Source organism: Cannabis sativa, chromosome 8 (assembly GCF_029168945.1).
Source record: "Cannabis sativa cultivar Pink pepper isolate KNU-18-1 chromosome 8, ASM2916894v1, whole genome shotgun sequence".
Lineage (NCBI taxonomy): Eukaryota > Viridiplantae > Streptophyta > Magnoliopsida > Rosales > Cannabaceae > Cannabis > Cannabis sativa.
The window spans coordinates 30,367,030-30,389,667 of record NC_083608.1 but is presented as its reverse complement, the minus strand read 5'-3'; the positions used below and the strand labels follow the sequence as shown (position 1 = coordinate 30,389,667).

The 22,638-nt window shown below is 31.1% G+C and overlaps 1 protein-coding gene across 1 annotated transcript; it reads right to left on the bottom strand.

The window, feature by feature from the left end:
• Positions 1-20,165: 20,165 nt before the first annotated feature.
• Positions 20,166-20,840, bottom strand: LOC133030538 (uncharacterized). The gene has a single exon (XM_061103315.1). The coding sequence runs from the start codon at positions 20,838-20,840 to the stop codon at positions 20,166-20,168; it is 675 nt and encodes a 224-aa protein (XP_060959298.1).
• Positions 20,841-22,638: the final 1,798 nt, after the last annotated feature.

The following is a 22,638-nucleotide window of genomic DNA, read 5'->3' as shown; positions in this document are numbered from 1 at the left end:
CACGCAGATCTCTAAATCTTGTTTCGTTCTGTAGCATAGTAATAACAAGTTCTAAGCCTAAATCTCCTTCAAGTATTAGATTCTTCACAATCTTTCACATTATGATTGAGTACTTGACTTGATATGAGTGAGTGTGTACTCTATCACTATATGGACAAAATTTAGAGAGAGAAGAAGAAGAGAGCTCAAAAATTTGAGAGAGGAGCCTCTCTTTTAAATTTTCTGATAGAATAGACTAATGATGAGTTCTCAGGTTATGAGTCTGTCATGTTCTATCTATAGGATTCCTTCTAGGGTTAGGTTTAATATATATGAATTAAAAAAAAAAGATAAATAAATGGCTAAATTACTCCTTAAGTGACCGACTACTTAGTGTGGACACCACTAGTTATAATTTTACCATTTTATTTTATAATTCATCTCTTCCTTTCACAAACGACATATTTTAACTTTAAACCTTTTTAAATGTCAAATTTATTTATTTAATAATTAAAATTAATTATCAAATAAAATTTTTATTTAACTTATTTATGAATTAGACCTTACAAAATCTCTTAATTAACAAATAAACCCCAAAACCTCATTAATTCTTCTCAATTAAGCAATTCCTTAGTGAAAATTCATAAATAAGACATAGTCTAATTTTAGAATTATAATTGATTAATTAAAACCAATTAATTGAGTCTACTAAGCAGTATTATCTCAACTAGTGTGGGGACCATGGACCTATACAACTAAGCTTTCAATAAGTAGATCTAGAATGTACCAAGTAAATTCTCTAACTTATTAATTCCTCCTAACTCCACTATAGATTCAGAATTGCACTATTAATTATCTAGAACACTCTATATGTTCTAAGATATAGATACACTATTAATTATCTATTGTTATAATCTAAAAAATCAAAAATCCTCTATAGATGATAGACATCAAGTAGAGACAAATTTACCGTTCTACCCCTCAATGTATTTTATCCTTAAAACACTTAGCTTCCTATAAATGATATTTCAATAAAGTAATATAATTACTAAATTAAGATCTCTTTCATTTATCTTTATTAAGTAAAGTTCAAAAGAAATTATCATTTCTCCTCTATGTCTAGATAGAAGCTATAGATTCTTTATCTATGATTAGCACTCCCACTCAATTGTATTACCATATTCTCAATATGTAAGTATTGGACCGATCCAATTGGTCAGCTTTAATGAACAACTCTAGGAACATAAATAACACAATTGAGATCGAACTTAACCATATCAGGATTAAGATCTTTTGATCTAATTAAGATCAACTAAGTGATATTGACTTAGAAAAATACAACGGTAAGTTTATGAGTTCAATATCGATTCAGACCGATGTATACTCTAGACATTCGATACTAGCATACTTTACCAATACCCTAGAAATGACATAACACTTTTTTTTTTTTGACATTAGAAATGACATAACACTTATCCAAGGTATAAGTAAGCTTTATTGCTAATTATCACATTTGTGTAAATCCAGTACATTGATAAATCATGGGACATAAACTTTGAAAAATATGATCATGATTATATTCCACTATTGATAACACTATAATCATGAATAATTATATGTTTTGGATTTAATAGAATTTATACATTAAACATAAAAGTACATCAAAAAATTATATTTTACATAAATAAAATTTTAAAGAATCATACAACTATATTTTTGTAAGTTTTGTTATTGTTTTTGTGTCTTTTTTAAATGGAAGAATTACATAAGACACCACTTTTTATAAAATATTTACATTTTTACGTTCAAAGAATGTTTTTTTTTTTTTACATTTTTACAGTTTTCCAAAAAAAACACAAAAACAACATAAAATCAACAAGAAAACTACATAAAAGTAACATGAAAATAACAACAAAAAATAACATACAAATAACAAAAAATCAACAACAAATTAACAAGATTACAACATAAAAAGACCGTATTTTCTGTAAATAAAATCAAAAAAATCATAAAATTTTTAAAATTCTGTAAAACCGTATTTTTGTAATTTTTTTGTTGATTTTATATTTTTGTTAAATAATCCCTTTTTAAAGGGGAATTTTTACTAATATACCAAATTAACAAATTAATATTACAGTTACCGAATAAAACAAAAATACCTTATATATGTATATTTCTACCAAAATTTACCAAAAAAATTCCTACCGAACCAGAAAAAATGGGATCAACCCCCTTACATATCGTACTGCCGAACCATATATAACCATTTGAGAACAAAAAAAAATCAAAAAGAAACCTTCAACTATTCAAACCTCCACAACCTGTGCCATCGAAGCTCTGCAAAAATGTCGATCGAATTTGCCAATAAAAATCACCATTAAAGCTTGACAAAAGCTTCGATCAACAAAAATCAAAACAAACTCTACAGTTGCTAATCGAAGGTGCCAAGATAACTCATCATTGAAGCTACTCAAAGCCTTCGATAAAAAACTTCGATTGTGAAATTAAAAATAATTATCGAAAATGAAAAAAAATTAAAAAAATCTCGCTTTGAGAAATTTCAGTGTTATGCAAGTTTTTAAAAAAACATCTTTTAGTTTCTTTTGATGTAAATAATTTATCAATTAGTTACTTTTTATTAAAAAAAATATTTCAAGATAATTTTTTTCTCTTACATATTTAGTTGCTTATTTTAATTAGTTAACTTTTAAAAATATGTTTTTTTTTTAAAAAAATTTTAGGCTATATTATGTTATTTTATTATTTAAGATACTTTGAGGCTTCTTTTTAGCAATTTTAAACTATATTTTGAATTGTGGGAAACATATATATATATTTTTCAAGATAAAAAATATAAAAGTAACTTTTTTTTTTTCGTAAATTATTAACAAAGAAGTAACTAAATTTTAAATTTGAACAAAACTAGTATGCCAACTAATTTTAAGGGTTATTACAATTAATTTTATAATATTTCATATATAAATAATAAAATACTATTTTAATATGTGGTAAATATATATTTTTTAGAAATAAAAAATACCATTTGGTTACTTTATATAAAAAACATATTAAAATAGCTTTATTAAATAGATTTCTTCAAAGTATGTCTTTTAGTGACTTTTAAATATGAAATAACAAAAACTAGTGTAATGTATATATGATGTTGGTTGTCGTATTGAATTATAAGATATTACGTGATTTTTTTATAAGTTATTTTAGAAATTTAATAAAATTGTTATAAAATAAACTTAGGTATAATATAATCTAGAAATTTTTTTAAATATGAAATATCACACTATTTTTTAGTAACTAATAAAATTGATTGACATATTAAATTCTGTTAACTAAATAGAAAAGAAATTTAAAAGTTACTTTTTATTTCGGGTATATTTTTTGGTACCAGTAAAAATATATATATTTTTACACGTCAAAATAATTATCTTGAAAAAAAATAGATTATAAAAATATAATTTTTGAGGTCAGGTGATGAATAGTGCGGCTAAATTTTTCTTTAAACCTTTGAAGAAAAAAAAAACAAAGAAGAAAAAAGTGAATCCTCTTTAAAAAAACATAGAGAGAGAAAGAAAGAGAGAATTACATCTAAATTTATTAAAGAAAACAAAAACAGAGAGAAAAAGTAAAATATGCCTAGAAAAATTTAAGTGAATGGTTAATAGTATATCAGTTTAAAAAAATTGAGAAGATACAAAAATATATAAACGTGATTGAATAGTAAGGAGCATGAGCGTTTAATATCGGTACACGTTTCAAAATTATTAATCACATTTTCATGAGTAAAATTTGCAGCGGTAAGTATATAAATAATTTAAAATTAAGTTGTAGAGTGTAATTTTTTCCTTTTTAAATCATTCCAAAATTCTAATCCTAGTCTGAGTCTTAGTAATGACGTCCAGCCAACATCCAATATGACCCATGATACAGTCAACAACATCGCACGTTGTTGGACTTTCCTTAGGCTCAAAACTTAGTACAAATAGTCTTCAAGCCCAAAATGCAATTACAATTTACACAGACTACCAATGATAAAAGTCAAAATTTGGTCCTAACAAGTTTGCACAACTTACCAAACTTGACCTGGACCGTACACCAATTGAAATCTATTTCCATGAATTTTTATTCTTTTTCCACAATCCATTATATAACATTACAATATTTTTAGAGAGCATCTAAAAGAATAAATATAAATAGAAAAAAAATAGTTTATTTAAATTTGACAAGTTGTCAAAAATACACAATAGGCTATTCAAAAATATATTAACGACTCATCGAAAAATAAGCTACGAAATCAGAAGATTCTAGGTATATGTCGCAAAAAATGATCAAATTGAAAAAAAAAAATTACTTAAATTTTCAAGTTCTAAGTAGAGTTATTCATCAAGCTGTTCAGCACAAAAAATACAATTTAAAATGATCAACAATGCAATTGCAGTTTATATTTTCCCAAGAATGATGCAGTGTGTTGTTCCCGTTGCTTTGTTATAATTATTTTTAGTTTATTATTGATGGTTTGATAATAAATTTGTATTGGTTTAGCTTTGGAATTGGTGGATATGTGGTTAATGGTTTGTTGTGGTAATGTAGTGAAGTAGTGATGTTGATGAGTAGTTGTTGATTCAGTATAACAAATGAGTTTGGCTTAGAAGAGAGGGTTGTTTGAGAAAGTAGTAAAGTTTTATTGATAGTTTGGAACTTTGGTTTTTTGATGTTGGTTGTTTTGTTACACTAGCTCCTCAACCCAAGCTTGGTATTTATAGGGAGCTAAGGATGATACTACAACTTTCTAGATTTTTCTTATTTTGAATTACAATTTAACTTTCTAAGATATTCTAGAATTTTCTAAGTTTCTTAGCTTACAAATATAGTTTCTAGGTAATTCTAGTTTTCTCTAATTTTCTTAGTTTTGTGTAGTTAATACTAAAATTTTCTAGAGAAGAAAAGTGTAGAAATGTGTAGCACTTTTCATCACTCCTCCTTGGTACACATTTCGGTAACTCCGATCATGTGTCGCAATAGCTCGAACTTTCCTCTAGGTAGTGCCTTTGTGAATTATGTCGGCTACCTGCTCTTCAGTCTTGTAGTGTTTGAGCTCGATTTCTTTATTTGCTTCTGCTTCCCTGATGAAATGGTACTTGATGCTTATATGTTTAGTTCTACTATGAAATACTGGATTTTTCGCCATGGCTATAGCTGATTTTCTATCGCAATATATCTTTGTAGCCTCCTTCTGTGATTCTCCCATGTCTTCTAGTATTCTTTTAAGCCATATAGCTTGGCTTGTAGTCATTGCTGCTGCAATATACTCTGCTTCTGCTGATGATTGCGCAACAGTTGCTTGCTTCTTTGATGCCCATGAAAATATTCCTGATCCAAGTGTGAAGGCATATCCTGACGTGCTCTTCATGTCGTCTATGGACCCTGCCCAGTCACTATCTGTGTAGCCAACAAGTTTTGAGTCACTTGTAACTCCATACCATATTCCGTAGAATTTTGTTCCTTGCAAGTATCTGAGGATTCGCTTGGCTGCTCCGTAGTGAACTTGACTTGGATCATGCATGAATCTTGATAGGAGACTAACTGCGTACATTATGTCTGGTCTTGTAGCAGTTAGATATAGTAGGCTGCCAATTAGACTTCGAAATTTTGATTCATCAGCTTTCGGTGAGCCATCTTCTTTCTTGAGAGCTTTGTTGTTGTCTAATGGAGTTGATACAGTCTTGCATCCCTCCATTTTGAATTTCTTCAATAGTGTCTCTGTATACTTCTTTTGTAAGATGAAGATCCCATCTTCTTTTTGAGTTATTTCGATCCCGAGAAAGTAATGCATTAATCCCAGGTCGGTCATCTCAAAATTTTTCATCATGTCTTCTTTAAACTTCTTTATCATCTTCTCATTATTGCCTGTGTAGATGAGATCATCTACGTATAAAGAGACAATTAGTGTATCATTTGTACCTTGAGTTTTGATGTAAAGAGTTGGCTCACTCTTGCTCCTCCTGAATCCTTGCTCGGTAAAGTAGCTGTCAATTCTGCTATACCAGGCTCGCGGAGCTTGCTTTAGGCCATATAAAGCCTTTTTCAATTTGAGGACTTTATCTTCCTGTCCTTGTACCACGAACCCTTGAGGTTGCTCCACATAAATTTCTTCTTCAAGATAACCATTTAGGAATGCTGACTTCACATCGAGTTGAAAAATCTTCCATTTCTTTTGTGCAGTTAGAGCTATTAAAGCCCTAATAGTGTCAAGGCGTGCAACTGGAGCAAATGTTTCGTTGTAGTCGACTCCATATTGTTGTGAGTATCCTTTCGCAACTAATCTTGCTTTGTGCTTTTGGATAGAGCCATCTGCGTTGAGCTTTGTCTTGTAGACCCACTTGACTCCTATAGTATCTTTGTCTTGTGGACGATCTAAAAGCTCCCAAGTCTCATTCTTCATAATCATCTTTATCTCTTCATTCATAGCTTTTCTCCATACTTCTTGTTTATGAGCTGCTTCAAAGCATTCTGGCTCCATAAGTACTAAGTTGCATGTCTCGTAGATTTCTGCTAGTGGTCTTGTTCGCCTTACTGGTGAGTCTGGCGGAGATTCTATGACTTGTGCAGGTTCTTGTGTTGTTGGTTGAGTAAGAACTTCATTTTGATCAGTTTCTTATCTTGGCTGTAGAGGAATATTGACTGTCTTTTTTTCAACTTCTTGTGTCTCCAAGTTGTATGCAGCATCTTCATCAAATTTTACGTCTCGACTGATTATTAGCTTGTTTGTTTCTAAGCTATAGACTCGATAACCTTTTGATTGAGTACAATAGCCTAAGAAGATTCTTTTCTCAATTTTCTCATCAAGCTTGCCTCTTTTCTCTTTTGGAATGTGACTGTAGCATATGCAGCCGAAGACTTTGAGATGCTTTGCTGATGGCTTACGTCCGCTCCAAGCTTCGATTGGTGTCTTATTCTGCACGGCTTTGGTTGGACATCGGTTGAGCAAGTAGACTGCAGTGCTTACTGCCTCTGCCCAAAATCGTTTTGGGAGACCTTTCTCTAGCAACGTGGCTCTTGCAGCCTCCATAACAGTCCTATTTTTCCTCTCAGATACGCCGTTTTGTTCTGGTGCATATCCAACAGTGAGTTGGTGCTCCATCCCTTCATCTTCACAGAACTTGTTGAATTCATTAGAAGTGTATTCTTTGCCTCTATCACTTCTAATTGTCTTGATGTAGTGACCGCTTTGTTTTTCGACACGGGGTTTGAACTTTTTGAAAATATTGAAGACTTGCGACTTTTGTTGCATAAAATAAACCCATGTCATTCTAGTAAAGTCATCAATGAAGAGAATGAAGTACCTGTTTTGGTCATTTGATGGCGTTCGCATTGCCCCGCAGACGTCAGTATGGACTAGCTCAGTGGCTTTTTGGCTCTCCAAGTTTTGCTGGATGGGAAAGGTTGTCGATGTTGTTTCCCGAGCATGCATCCTTTGCAGACTGTGTTGATCTCCTTGATTGTTGGGAGGTCTCCCATCATATTCTTCTGCTTGAGGATCTTTAGCCCATGGAAGTTAAAGTGACCGAACCTTCTATGCCAAAGCCATGATTCATCTGTTTGTGCTTGCATTGCAACACTACTTGCATATCTCCATTGTATAGGAAAGCATCTATTTTCTTTCATTTTTACCTTTGCAATTTGAAAGGATTTATCTTGCTTATCATATATTGTGCAAGAATTTCCTTCAAAATGCAAAGAGTACCCTTTTTCAATCATTTGACCTACGCTAAGTAGGTTTTGATCAATGTTGGGTACCAAGAGTACATCATTGATGTATCTCTTGCCCTTTTTAGTGTCAATGGCAATGGTGCCTTTGCCGACTGCTTCCATGAAGTCACCATTACCGATTTTGACTTTAGTCTTGGATCTATCAAGACTACAAAAGATGCCTTCATTTTTCGTCATGTGGTTACTATTGGAAATTATTTTACCAGGATCTTAGATCTACTCACAAGTATGTTTATTAACACCCTAAATATGAACTTTCTAAAACGATGAAATAAACACATATAAAGTTAAAGAAACCTTACATTGGGTGCAGCGGAATTAAATGACTCCTTCCGTTCAGATATCTAGCCCTTGCTTCCTTTCTGTAGCAGAGCATTATCAATATCTGAACCTGGATCTCTTTCTCTGAATCTTTGATGCTGAAACTCCTTCTTGCTGAAAGTCTTTCTTCACGATCTTCCTCACTATGATTGAGGTATCACTTGCTGTGTGTGGGCACTACTCATACACTAAGGATTTCGAAATCTCAAGAGGAAGAGAGAGAGAGTGGGTTCGGCCAAAGATAGGGAGAGAGAAGGCTCAGTTTTTTCTGAATTAGAAGTGTCAGAAAAAGTGTAGAAATTTTAGTGTAAATTTCCTGAAGCCTTCACTATCTATTTATAGCATTCCACTAGGGTTAGGTTTGAATTATTTGGCATTAAAATAATGAAAATATCAGAGGGAAAAACCCTACAGCAGTGGCCGGCCCTACATAGTGGATTTGGGCCTCACTTTTTGCAATTTTGCAGTTTTATCTTTTCTGCATCTGATTTTCTCAAAAACGCCCATTTTCAAATTCAACCATTTAAATGCCAATTCTAACTATTTAATAACTATAAATAATTATTAAATAATATTGTCATTTATCATATTTATTAATTGAACCATACAAAGTATCATAATTAACAAATATGCCCCTAATAACTCTTTCTTTACAATTTCACCCTTACTTAGTGAAAAATTCACAAATAGACATAGTCTAATTTGAGAATTATAATTGATTAATCAAAACCAATTACATGAGTCTTACAAGCAATATTATCTCAACTAGTGGGGGGACCATGGGTCTATATAACCGAGCTTCCAATAAGTAGATCAAGAATTTAGCACTAAAATTCACTAACTTATTAATTCTTCGTTGAATCCACGCATAGAACTTAGAATTGCACTCTCAGTATATATAATGCTCTATATGTTCCACCATATAGACGCATCATTAGTTATCCATTGTTATAATCCTAATGTGATCACTGATCCTCTATATGAATGATCTACACTGTAAAGGGATTAAATTACCGTTACACCCTACAATGTATTTATTCCTTAAAACACTTGACCCCGTATAAATGATATTTCAACTTATGTGAAATGAGTACTCCACCATTTATGTTCGTTTGGTCAAGCTCGAAGGAGATCATCCTTTGCTTATTATTCGCCAGATAGAAGCTATAGATTCCATGTTTATGTTAGCGCTCCCACTCAATTGCACTACCGTGTTCCCAAAATGTACGTATCACCCTGACCTAAAAGTAGGCTTAACTAACAAATCAAAGAACACGAATAGCCTCTCGAGGTTGAGCCTAATCATATCAGGATTAAGATCATTTGATCTAGGATCAACTTGGCGATATTGACTTGAATAGATATAACGGTAAGTTTAATAAATCTAAGTCAAAGTTCAATATCGGTCCCTTCCGATGCATACTCCATGCATCCAACCTGAGCTTTACTTTAACCAATGCCCTGGAAAGAACATAGCATTTCTCCAAATACAAGTAAACTCTTGTTGTAGATTATCATATAAGTAAATGTTGGGTTTTATGCCCTAAATAAAACTCATGTCAATATAATCAGATTTACTTATTAATATAGATCAGAAATAACATTTAATGTTGCATGGTTCACATGATTTATTTCATGATTATATGTACATAATGTATGAATTCATCTGAAACCCTTTTCACATACTTGATCCTGTTTATTGTGCCGTCAACACATTGGAAAGTAAACATGACTATGTGAATAAAGTTTCCTAGATTTATCAGACATAGGGTTTTACTGATATGATAATCTACAACAGAGTTTACTTGCATTTGGAGAAATGCTATGTTCTTTCCAGAGCATTGGTTAAAGTAAAGCTCAGGTTGGATGCATGGAATATGCATCGGAAGGGACCGATATTGAACTTTGACTTAGATTTATTAAATTTACCGTAATATCTATTCAAGTCAATATTGCCTATTTGATCCTAGATCAAATGATCTTAATCCTGATATGATTAGGCTCAATCTTGAAAGGCTATTCGTGTTCTTTGATTTGTTAGTTAAGCCTACTTTTAGGTCAGGGTGATACGTACATTTTGGGAACACGGTAGTGCAATTGAGTGGGAGGGCTATCATAAACATGGAATCTATAGCTTCTATCTGGCGAATAGTAAGCAAAGGATGATCTCCTTCGAGCTTGACCAAACGAACATAAATGGTGGAGTACTCATTTCACATAAGCTGAAATATCATTTATACGGGGTCAAGTGTTTTAAGGAATAAATACATTGTAGGGTGTAACGGTAATTTAATCCCTTTTACAGTGTAGATCATTCATATAGAGGATCATTGATCACATTAGGATTATAACAATGGATAACTAATGATGTGTCTATATGGTGGAACATATAGAGCATTCTATATACTGAGAGTGCAATTCTAAGTTCTATGCGTGGATTCAACGAAGAATTAATAAGTTAGTGAATTTTAGTGCTAAATTCTTGATCTACTTATTGGAAGCTCGGTTATATAGACCCATGGTCCCCCCACTAGTTGAGATGATATTGCTTGTAAGACTCATGTAATTGGTTTTGATTAATCAATTATAATTCACAAATTAGACTATGTCTATTTGTGAATTTTTCACTAAGTAAGGGCGAAATTGTAAAGAAAGAGTTATAGGGGCATATTTGTTAATTATGATACTTTGTATGGTTCAATTAATAAATATGATAAATGACAATATTATTTAATAATTATTTATAGTTATGAAATAGTTAGAATTGGCATTTAAATGGTTGAATTAGAAAATTGGCGTTTTTGAGAAAATCAGATGTACAAAAGATAAAACTGTAAAATTGCAAAAAGTGAGGCCCAATTCCACCTTGCATGGCCGGCCACTTTTGTAGGGTTTTCCCTCTGATATTTTCATTATTTTAATGCCAAATAATTCAAACCTAACCCTAGTGGAACACTATAAATAGATAGTGAAGGCTTCAGGAAAATTACACTTAAATTTTATATTTTTCCTTCAGAGAAAAACGTGAGCCTTCTCTCTCCCTATCTTTGGCCAAACCCACTCTCTCTCTCTCTTCCTCTTGAATTTCGAATTCCTTAGTGTATGAGTAGTGCCCACACACAGCAAGTGATACCTCAATCATAGTGAGGAAGATCGTGAAGAAAGATCATCAGCAAAGGAGTTTCAGCATCAAAGATTCAGAGAAAGAGATCCAGGTTCAGATATTGATAATGCTCTGCTACAGAAAGGAATCAAGGGCTAGATATTTGAACGGAATGAGTCATTATATTCCGCTGCACCCAATGTAAGGTTTCTTAAACTTTATATGTGTTTAATTTATCGTTTTAGAAAGTTCATATTTAGGGTGTTAATAAACATACTTGTAAGTAGATCTAAGATCCTGGTAAAATAAATTCCAACAACTGGCCTCAGAGCCATGGTAATTGATTTACTTGCAAGAAATTTGGACTTTAAAACGATTGTTTGTATGTTCTTTGGATGGTATTATGTTGTATTGAGTGTTATTTGATGATTGTAAATTTTCGTGAAAAATAATTACGATTTTGTTTCTGGAATTATTTTTATTGGATAGTATGGGAAAAATTAAGCAAGTTAGCCTTTTACAGAACTTAATTTCAATTTTATTTGAATTAGTTATGAATTTTTGAAGATTTGAAAAAATCGGGGCTGTGCTGATATTTTCCAGCGATCGCAAATCTGTCCGTACAGTTCACAATTTTTTCGTTTTTCTTTGATTTTTCATGCTTTTTCATGGAATTAACTTCCGATTTTTGGTATAGTTTTGTATTTATACTATTACTATTCCTAATTCAATTCTAATTATCATTTTGAATTAATTTAATATTTTTTAAATTTAATTCAAGATATTAGTGTAATTTGAATTTGAATAGAATTAGTATCTATCTTCTTGCTTAAAAATCTATCTTATTTTAAAATTTGATTATATCTTATCTTATTTTAAATTTAAAATTAAGATATTTATAATCATGTAGTTCTTAAATGATATAAGATATTTTGCTAATTTTTTAAATTTTGTTATTTTATTTATTTAAATTACATTTAAAATTTGAAAAAGATATTTATTTATCTTTTCTAATTTTTTATTTAATTTTTATTTATAAAATAACATTTAAAATTTAAAAGTAGTTAGCAAATTTTTGAAATGATATTTAGGTTGGTTGAAACCTAATTTTTCAAAAATTGTAGGTTTAATTTCAAATTTAAATTTTTTAAAAATTTCGAATTTTTCAATTTTTTTTTAAATTTTTCGAATTTTTTTTTATTATTTAATTAATTATTTTCGAAATTAATTATTTAATTTAAAATTAAATAAATCCTACATCCAACTATCCAGCTAACCTTGTTGCAGGAGTATGTGTTTTAGCTTGTTTGTAAGTTTTCAAAACCTATTATTACTTGATTGCAAATAGCCATGGTTACTTTTTGCCAGATCTAATGATCTGATGGCTCCCTTGGTCAAGTTAATAATTTGTAACAGGTATATTTACAATCTTCTTTCATCTGTGTATGACCTAGCAACGTGATAGGACCCATCCAAAGTGTGCCTGTGTGAGCCTATGGGTTTAATTTGATTATAGATGCATATAGGTTGTTGTTGCTAAAATAAATTATCATAGTTCTTGATAGAATTTATTTAGGCCCATTTAGTTATTGGGCTTATTCAATTAATAACAGTTGTTCTTATTAAGGTTAAATTCCTCTCTTTTGGGCCTTGTGTGAGAGTTGGGAGCCATAGTAGTGGGTACGACATACTGAACCCAAGACCCCTCACATGAACCACCCCAATTGTGAAGGCCCATTTGCCTGATTTGAACAACTGTACTAGGTTAATTACACTAGTTTAACCTAATAAAATTGATTAGCAACATAATTAATTTCATTTATTTTGAAATTAATTTAAGAAAATTATAGTTTAAAGAATTCTTTATTCTAAGCTAAACTATATGTATTTTCTTGTATTTAATTAAATATAGAATTATAACCATCTAGATTCTTTCTGGAGCTTAATTTAAATTTTTCATTAAATATTCCTATTTAAGTTGATATTTAGTTATCTACAACTAACCAACTTAAATCTGAATATCTTTTGAATTTTAAATTTCAAAATTAAGTTGAGGAATTTTAGGAATTGGTTATTAAGATTCTTTAGATATTTTTTAAGTTAATATCTTTTCGAATATTAACTTAAAATGGAATATTTTAGATATTTTTTTTAAGTTAATATCTTTTCGAATATTAACTTAAAATGGAATATTTTTGAATTAAGTGGTTACAACTTAATTTTTGATATTTAATTAAATTTAAATTTGAAAATATTTAAGTTCTAGATTTTTTCTAATACAACTTAAATTAGATATTTTTTCAAATTTTGTAGAAAAGATACTTAGTCAAATAAGATATTTTCTAGATAATTATTTCTAGACTACTTATTATTTCTAATATTAAATAGGAAAATATTATACATTGTGAAATTAATTATTTATATAATTAATTTTGGTACAATTTATTTTAAGTATATTTTTCCTAGTTATAAACTAGAGATTAATAATTAAGCCTTCTCTACACTTAATTATTTATTTCTTGAATTTAATACATTTAATTAATTTGAAAATTAAATATCTAAGTTGATTTTCATCATGATACTTAAATATTTCTTTTTCATGACACTTAATTAAATAGAAAATTACTTTTAGTTGAAATTTATTTTTTCAACTAAATTTAAATAATTTTCAAAATATATTGTTTCTTTATTTTGTTAATCAAATTTCGAAATTGCATTTCTTAAATGCTGGAATTTCGAATTTTATCTTGAAAAATAGATTCAGTTGTAAATTAATTATTTATTTTAATTAATTCTTGGATCAACTTAAATCAATGATTTTTTAATTTATTGATTAATTTAAAATAAATTGAATTAAAGTATATTATTAGAAATTAAATTAATTAGTCAAAGGAAAATCTAGATAGTTGATATTTTTGCTTGAAGTATTTTTCTTGTGTATTTAATTAAATAGAAAATTAATATTTAAGTTGATTTTCATCATCATACTTAAATATTTGAAATTTTTCTTATATATTTAATTAAATAGAAAAATTATATTTTTTGTTGTAAATTAATTTTATTAATTAATTTTGGGCCAACATTAAATTAGAATAATTTGTCCAGGATTTATTTTTTTATTTTAATATGCATTTTTCGAAAATTGTATTCTTATATACTTTAATTTTCCGAAATGCAATATATATTTATAAAAAATTAAATTTGAGTTGTAAATTAATTTAAATTAATTTTGTAACAACTTAAATTGAATATTTTTCTAAATATTTATTGGAAATTATTACTAAGATGGAAATAATTCATGTTATTTTCATATCCATCTAAGTAAAATTTATAAATATTAAATTAAAATTTATATTTAGAATTTTTCATTCTAAATTGGAAATTTAAAATAAATAGATTAAATAAAGAGAATCAAAGAAAATACAACTCTCTTTAAATAATGAGCTTTATTATTAAGACATTCGATCTCCATTGTGGGTTTTACACCGCGTCTGTTTTAGCGAGTAATCCTCCCTAATGGAGGAACGTTCATTAGCAATTTTGCACCGTTTAACCTCGCATGATAAGTAGTTTGTAAGTGTTTTGTATGGTATGGATCACCCTAATGGTGGCAACCATACTTGACTTGCAAATTATGAAACAATGGTGGAAGCTCATAAGATAGAATTGCCTTGACTCTCGCCTAAACGGGACAACGCTGAATTCCAATCTTGATCGAATAAAAGGTTGCTAGAATGTTTATCATTTTAGATGAGCTGACAACTCTATTCAATGGATGATGCTTTGACTCTCGCCTAAACGGGACACTGTATCAGTTTGTTGAAAAACCTTGAAAATTATTTAGGATTGTATGTTTTAGTATTTTCACTTGTCATTCCTACTTGCTATATGCTTATAATTTCTGAATTGTGTATGAATTTATATTGAACCATGTTATTTTCTGTTATTAAGTTGTAGTTTAATTTCGAATCTTCATTGTTGGTCTAACTTGGCTTGTTTATCTAATGAGATAAATCCCTAGTGGATTTTCACCATTAGACATACATAATAGTGTTAGATCTCGAAAGATAAATATTGTATATGCGACATCTAGCTATTTATCAATTGATGACACCTTAGACTAGTATTTTTACGATATGAAACAAGAAGATTGTATAAATAAGATTACTTTGACTTTCGCTAATCGAAGCATCGTTGGATTCTTATTTTAAACGAAATTATCCTAATTCCTCTTAGCTTATTCATTTCGAATTAGCTTTAAAAACATATCATTGGATGAATGGTCTATAAATCATTTCATGTCATTCTATATTTTCTCTTAAGGAATTAAATGACGCTTATGATTATAATCCCGAAATTCTATTCCCAATTGATATAAATCCTCAATCTTAGTAATCTCCTACTTGTATGGGCAAATCAGACTTAGAATTAAATAGTAGTGGTGGTCCAAGAAAGAATTACTCATTATATTTGGTATAAATTTAAGTCTTTGACTTTAATTTTAGATTCCAAATAGAAATTTTCTTATATTTCTAATTCCAGAATACAATACAGTTACACTTTCTCAAGTGTTTAATATCCATCTTCTATTAATGGATTCAAACTGTATGGAATATGAGTTAGGTATTTTGTGACCAGGATCCACTTGCACTATTCTAAGAAATCTTTGATGTAACTAAACCTATGTCATCAAAAGACACTACCACATTTTTTTTTTATCTATGGCATTTGTATCTTGTTCATAGTGGAATTGACAAGATCAATCTCTGCAAAGAGTTAATATGCCTATATCCACTGAAAGTAGTTCATCTCATTCGCAGATGGATGTAATTTTAGGAGTGGATATGAGTTTTTCGTTGTATTCTTAAAACGATCACTCTAAATTATACGTTATGCAAGGAAATTTGAAATGTTTGAAAAATTTCTAAATTTCTAGCAATGGTTAAAACCATTAAGGTAAGTGGTTAAAGATCTTGCGAACTGATAGGGGTGGAGAAATAGTTAGTAGATATGCAGTTCAAAGATCATTAAATTGATTTTGAATTATATCCAAACTTACCTCCCCAGAAATTTCGAGTTGCATATTGATGATTGGTTACTAGTCGTTGCCTAAATCCTTCTATGGGAATACAATTTCAGAATGATGTAATGGTTGTATACTTCATGTAAATCATTACTAGATTCATGGATGACCTAATCAAAATCTTAAGAAAAGCTAGAACTGTTAACCATGGTTTGTTAGCTATTCTAAGTGATTAAAGGTGGACCATCCCACTGTCAATAGATAAGAAAGTGTTTGTTCAAACAAATACTACTTTTCTAAGAAAATGACTAAGTCTGAAAACAAGTAGCAAATAAAGGAGATATTATTTCTTGATTCCAAAAGTGTTCTGTCATCTTATTTGACATATGATGATCCCACTGCCTCTGTTGTCTTGTCACAACCGAAGAGATCAATACCATTTAGTTTTCTTTGACATAATTCACGGTACCTTGTCGTAGTGGGAGAGTTTCTAGGAACTCACCTTCTTATGACTTGGGAGACACTAGTGATTAAAATCCATTGTGAGTTTAAACAAGTAATGGATTGTCAAGATAAGAAACTAAGAAGAAAGCCAATAGAACTATGGTTTAATCCATTCACATGGAGTAACCTAAAGTTTTCTATTACAAGGACATAAAAGGGAATTTTCGTTTATAAGTCTATTCAACGGACTTAACAAACTTCCTATTCCTAGTATTATAGGTTTCATTTATCTAAACCTATGGCTTGTGGTATACCTGGGAATTACTTACTCTAATGCAAGCAACTTACTTTAGTAAGATGCTGAAGCATTTTCTTTCTAATGGCAATCTATAAAAGCTTCACAACTTCTTAGACATAGATTTTATTTATCTAAGGAAAAGTCTCAACTATTCCAGAAAAGATAAAGTCATTTCTTATATCAACAGTGAGAGGTCTTAGATATGCTTTTGTATGCCTTAGACCAGACACCTGCTGTTGAGTGGGAGCAATGAGTAGGTATCAGATTAATCCAGGAGAAGAACATTGGAAGACAATCAAGTAAATCCTAAGATTAAGAAGAGGAACTAAATGTTAGTCTATAAGGGTGTGTTTAAAACTCTTAGACTACACCATATCAGATTTCAAAATTTGCCTTTGTGCTAGTAAATCTTTTTGATAAGATGGTGGTTACTCTGGGGGTGGAATAGTGATTTTGGAGAAGTGTAAAAACCTATCTGAAATCTCTAGGTCTATCAGAGAGAGACTGAATGTAAGTTGCAGGAAAGGTACTTATTCAGTCTAAGGAAAGTTCTATACATCTTTGGCACCATTCCAAATTGCCTTAAACTACTAGTGTTAATTTCCTGATTAACCAAAAGTAGTTGCCAAAGATATAGAATCCAGTATCCCAAGAGAGTAGACATATAGAGAGGAATTTCACATTATCAATGATTTTGTGATTAAGGAAGAGTAATGGTGGAGAAAAGGTTGTGGTTAATTCAACCTTTCAGATCCTATTACGAGGAGTTTACTACTACTACACTTGATTTGTTTATCAAGGTGTTGAGATTATTTGAAACGCACTTTTTGTTTTATATTAGTGCAAGTGGGAGTTTGTTGGGTTTTATGCCCTAAATAAAACTCATTTCAATATAATCAGATTTACTTATTAATATAGATCAGAAATAACATTTAATGTTGCATGGTTCACATGATTTATTTCATGATTATATGTACATAATGTATGAATTCATCTGAAACCCTTTTCACATACTTGATCCTGTTTATTGTGCCGTCAACACATTGGAAAGTAAACATGACTATGTGAATAAAGTTTCCTAGATTTATCAGACATAGGGTTTTACTGATATGATAATCTACAACAGAGTTTACTTGCATTTGGAGAAATGCTATGTTCTTTCCAGAGCATTGGTTAAAGTAAAGCTCAGGTTGGATGCATGGAGTATGCATCGGAAGGGACCGATATTGAACTTTGACTTAGATTTATTAAATTTACCGTAATATCTATTCAAGTCAATATCGCCTAGTTGATCCTAGATTAAATGATCTTAATCCTGATATGATTAGGCTCAATCTTGAAAGGCTATTCGTGTTCTTTGATTTGTTAGTTAAGCCTACTTTTAGGTCAGGGTGATACGTACATTTTGGGAACACGGTAGTGCAATTGAGTGGGAGCGCTATCATAAACATGGAATCTATAGCTTCTATCTGGCGAATAGTAAGCAAAGGATGATCTCCTTCGAGCTTGACCAAACGAACATAAATGGTGGAGTACTTATTTCACATAAGCTGAAATATCATTTATACGGGGTCAAGTGTTTTAAGGAATAAATACATTGTAGGGTGTAACGGTAATTTAATCCCTTTTACAGTGTAGATCATTCATATAGAGGATCATTGATCACATTAGGATTATAACAATGGATAACTAATGATGTGTCTATATGGTGGAACATATAGAGCATTCTATATACTGAGAGTGCAATTCTAAGTTCTATGCGTGGATTCAACGAAGAATTAATAAGTTAGTGAATTTTAGTGCTAAATTCTTGATCTACTTATTGGAAGCTCGGTTATATAGACCCATGGTCCCCCCACTAGTTGAGATGATATTGCTTGTAAGACTCATGTAATTGGTTTTGATTAATCAATTATAATTCACAAATTAGACTATGTCTATTTGTGAATTTTTCACTAAGTAAGGGCGAAATTGTAAAGAAAGAGTTATAGGGGCATATTTGTTAATTATGATACTTTGTATGGTTCAATTAATAAATATGATAAATGACAATATTATTTAATAATTATTTATAGTTATGAAATAGTTAGAATTGGCATTTAAATGGTTGAATTAGAAAATTGGCGTTTTTGAGAAAATCAGATGTACAAAAGATAAAACTGCAAAATTGCAAAAAGTGAGGCCCAATTCCACCTTGCATGGCCGGCCACTTTTGTAGGGTTTTCCCTCTGATATTTTCATTATTTTAATGCCAAATAATTCAAACCTAACCCTAGTGGAATGCTATAAATAGATAGTGAAGGCTTCAGGAAAATTACACTTAAATTTTATATTTTTCCTTCAGAGAAAAACGTGAGCCTTCTCTCTCCTTATCTTTGGCCAAACCCCCTCTCTCTCTCTTCCTCTTGAATTTCGAAATCCTTAGTGTATGAGTAGTGCCCACACACAGCAAGTGATACCTCAATCATAGTGAGGAAGATCGTGAAGAAAGATCATCAGCAAAGGAGTTTCAGCATCAAAGATTCAGAGAAAGAGATCCAGGTTCAGATATTGATAATGCTCGCTACGTAAAGGAATCAAGGGCTAGATATCTGAACGGAAGGAGTCATTATATTCCGCTGCACCCAATGTAAGGTTTCTTAAACTTTATATGTGTTTAATTTATCGTTTTAGAAAGTTCATATTTAGGGTGTTAATAAACATACTTGTAAGTAGATCTAAGATCCTGGTAAAATAAATTCCAACAGTAAAACCCTATGTCTGATAAATCTAGGAAACTTTATTCACATAGTCATGTTTACTTTCCAATGTGTTGACGGCACAATAAACAGGATCAAGTATGTGAAAAGGGTTTCAGATGAATTTATACATTATGTACATATAATCATGAAATAAATCATGTGAACCATACAACATTAAATGTTATTTTTGATCTATATTAATAAGTAAATCTGATTATATTGAAATGAGTTTTATTTAGGGCATAAAACCCAACAGTTACTGCAACCACTGTCAAGATACCAAGTATCTTTTCCTTCTTCTGTTGCAGCTTGGCAGACATAGAAGAGAGTAGTTTCATCATTTTTCTCTTCGGAAAAGTTAGCTTGATGGGATTTCTTTAAACGACAAGTTTTTTTAGTGTGGCCAAATTTTTTTTAATTTTGGCACTGTGGTTTTCCTTTGAACCAGCAGTCTTTCTCCAAGTGACTTTTTCTTTAACAAATGCCACATGGAGGATACTTGTCGTTATTTTCTTTTTGTTTTTCTTGTGTCCTTTTCCCATCAGCTTTTGGTTTTTGAGACCGCGAATTGATTTTAGACTGAAAGGCATTTTCAACTTCACTTTCCTTATGCCTTTCTCGTCTACTTTCATATGCTTTAAGAGAGCCCATTAGTTCAGTTGGTGATAGAGTTTCTAAATCTTTTGTTTCCTCTATCACAGAAACTATTGAATGGTATTTTTCTGTACAAGAAATTAGTATCTTTTGTACTATATTCTTGTCAGAAATTATTTCTCCATAGGCTCCCATTTGATTTACTATTTCTTTAATTCTAGAATAGTAATCTTTTGAAGTCTCATTATCTTTCATTCTAAGATTCTCAAAATCTCTTCTAAGCTTTTGTAGTCTAACTGTGCGTACCTTGACGGTTCCTTGGAACTCCTCCTGCAGCGTGTCCCATGCTTCTTTTGCTGTTGCTGCGCCCATTATTCGTAGAAAAAGATTGTCTGCCATAGCTTGCTGCAAGCAATATAATGCATAAGAATCCTTTTGTTGATTATCCTCCAGTGCCTTCTTTTGATCTTCCGAAAGAGTTGTAATATCTTCCGCAATAGTGATTCCTTCTTCAACAATTTTCCATAGATTTTGTGATCGAAAATAGGTCCTCATTTTGATGGACCAAAAATCATAGTTTTCTCCATGGAAAATTGGAAGAGTTAGTGAAGAGCGATTGTACTCCGAACTCATGTTGATGAGTGGAAAAGATTACGCCCAGTGATATATGATTGAACGGAGCTCTGATACCACTGATGGTTTGATAATAAATTTGTATTGGTTTAGATTTGGAATAGGTGGATATGTGGTTAATGGTTTGTTGTGGTAATGTAGTGAAGTAGTGATGTTGATGAGTAGTTGTTGATTAGTATAAGAAATGAGTTTGGCTTAGAAGAGAGGGTTGTTTGAGAAAGTAGTAAAGTTTTATTGATAGTTTGGAACTTTAGTTTTTTGGTGTTGGTTGTTTTGTTACACTAGCTCCTCAACCCAAGCTTGGTATTTATAGGGAGCTAAGGATGATACTACAACTTTCTAGATTTTTCTTATTTTGAATTACAATTTAACTTTCTAAGATATTCTAGAATTTTCTAAGTTTCTTAGCTTACAAATATAGTTTCTAGGTAATTCTAGTTTTCTCTAATTTTCTTAGTTTTGTGTAGTTAATACTAGAATTTTCTAGAGAAGAAAAGTGTAGAAATGTCTTCTAGTATTCTTTTAAGCCATATAGCTTGGCTTGTAGTCATTGCTGCTGCAATATACTCTGCTTCTGCTGATGATTGCGCAACAGTTGCTTGCTTCTTTGATGCCCATGAAAATATTCCTGATCCAAGTGTGAAGGCATATCCTGACGTGCTCTTCATGTCGTCTATGGACCCTGCCCAGTCACTATCTGTGTAGCCAACAACTTTTGAGTCACTTGTAACTCCATACCATATTCCGTAGAATTTTGTTCCTTGCAAGTACCTAAGGATTCGCTTGGCTGCTCTGTAGTGAACTTGACTTGGATCATGCATGAATCTTGATAGGAGACTAACTGCGTACATTATGTCTGGTCTTGTAGCAGTTAGATATAGTAGGCTGCCAATTAGACTTCGAAATTTTGATTCATCAGCTTTCGGTGAGCCATCTTCTTTCTTGAGAGCTTTGTTGTTGTCTAATGGAGTTGATACAGTCTTGCATCCCTCCATTTTGAATTTCTTCAATAGTGTCTCTGTATACTTCTTTTTTAAGATGAAGATCCCATCTTCTTTTTGAGTTATTTCGATCCCGAGAAAGTAGTGCATTAATCCTAGGTCGGCCATCTCAAAATTTTTCATCATGTCTTCTTTAAACTTCTTTATCATCTTCTCATTATTGCTTGTGTAGATGAGATCATCAACGTATAAAGAGACAATTTGTGTATCATTTGTACCTGGAGTTTTGATGTAAAGAGTTGGCTCACTCTTGCTCCTCCTGAATCCTTGCTCGGTAAAGTAGCTGTCAATTCAGCTATACCAGGCTCGCGGAGCTTGCTTCAGGCCATATAAAGCCTTTTTCCATTTGAGGACTTTATCTTCCTGTCCTTGTACCACGAACCCTTGAGGTTGCTCCACATAAATTTCTTCTTCAAGATAACCATTTAGAAATGCTGACTTCACATCGAGTTGAAAAATCTTCCATTTCTTTTGTGCAGCTAGAGCTATTAAAGCCCTAATAGTGTCAAGGCGTGCAACTGGAGCAAATGTTTCGTTGTAGTCGACTCCATATTGTTGTGAGTATCCTTTCGCAACTAATCTTGCTTTGTGCTTTTGGATAGAGCCATCTGCGTTGAGCTTTGTGTTAGGCTAAAATTAGTCTAAGATTCGGGTCATATTTCGGTTAGTTTTCACTCTTTGTTTCTAGTTTTAGGGCTATATTACGCTTGATTCTCTTG

Excerpts from the sequence above, each read along its gene's own strand:
- LOC133030538 (XM_061103315.1), bottom strand. The coding sequence starts at position 20,840 with ATGAGGACCTATTTTCGATCACAAAATCTATGGAAAATTGTTGAAGAA.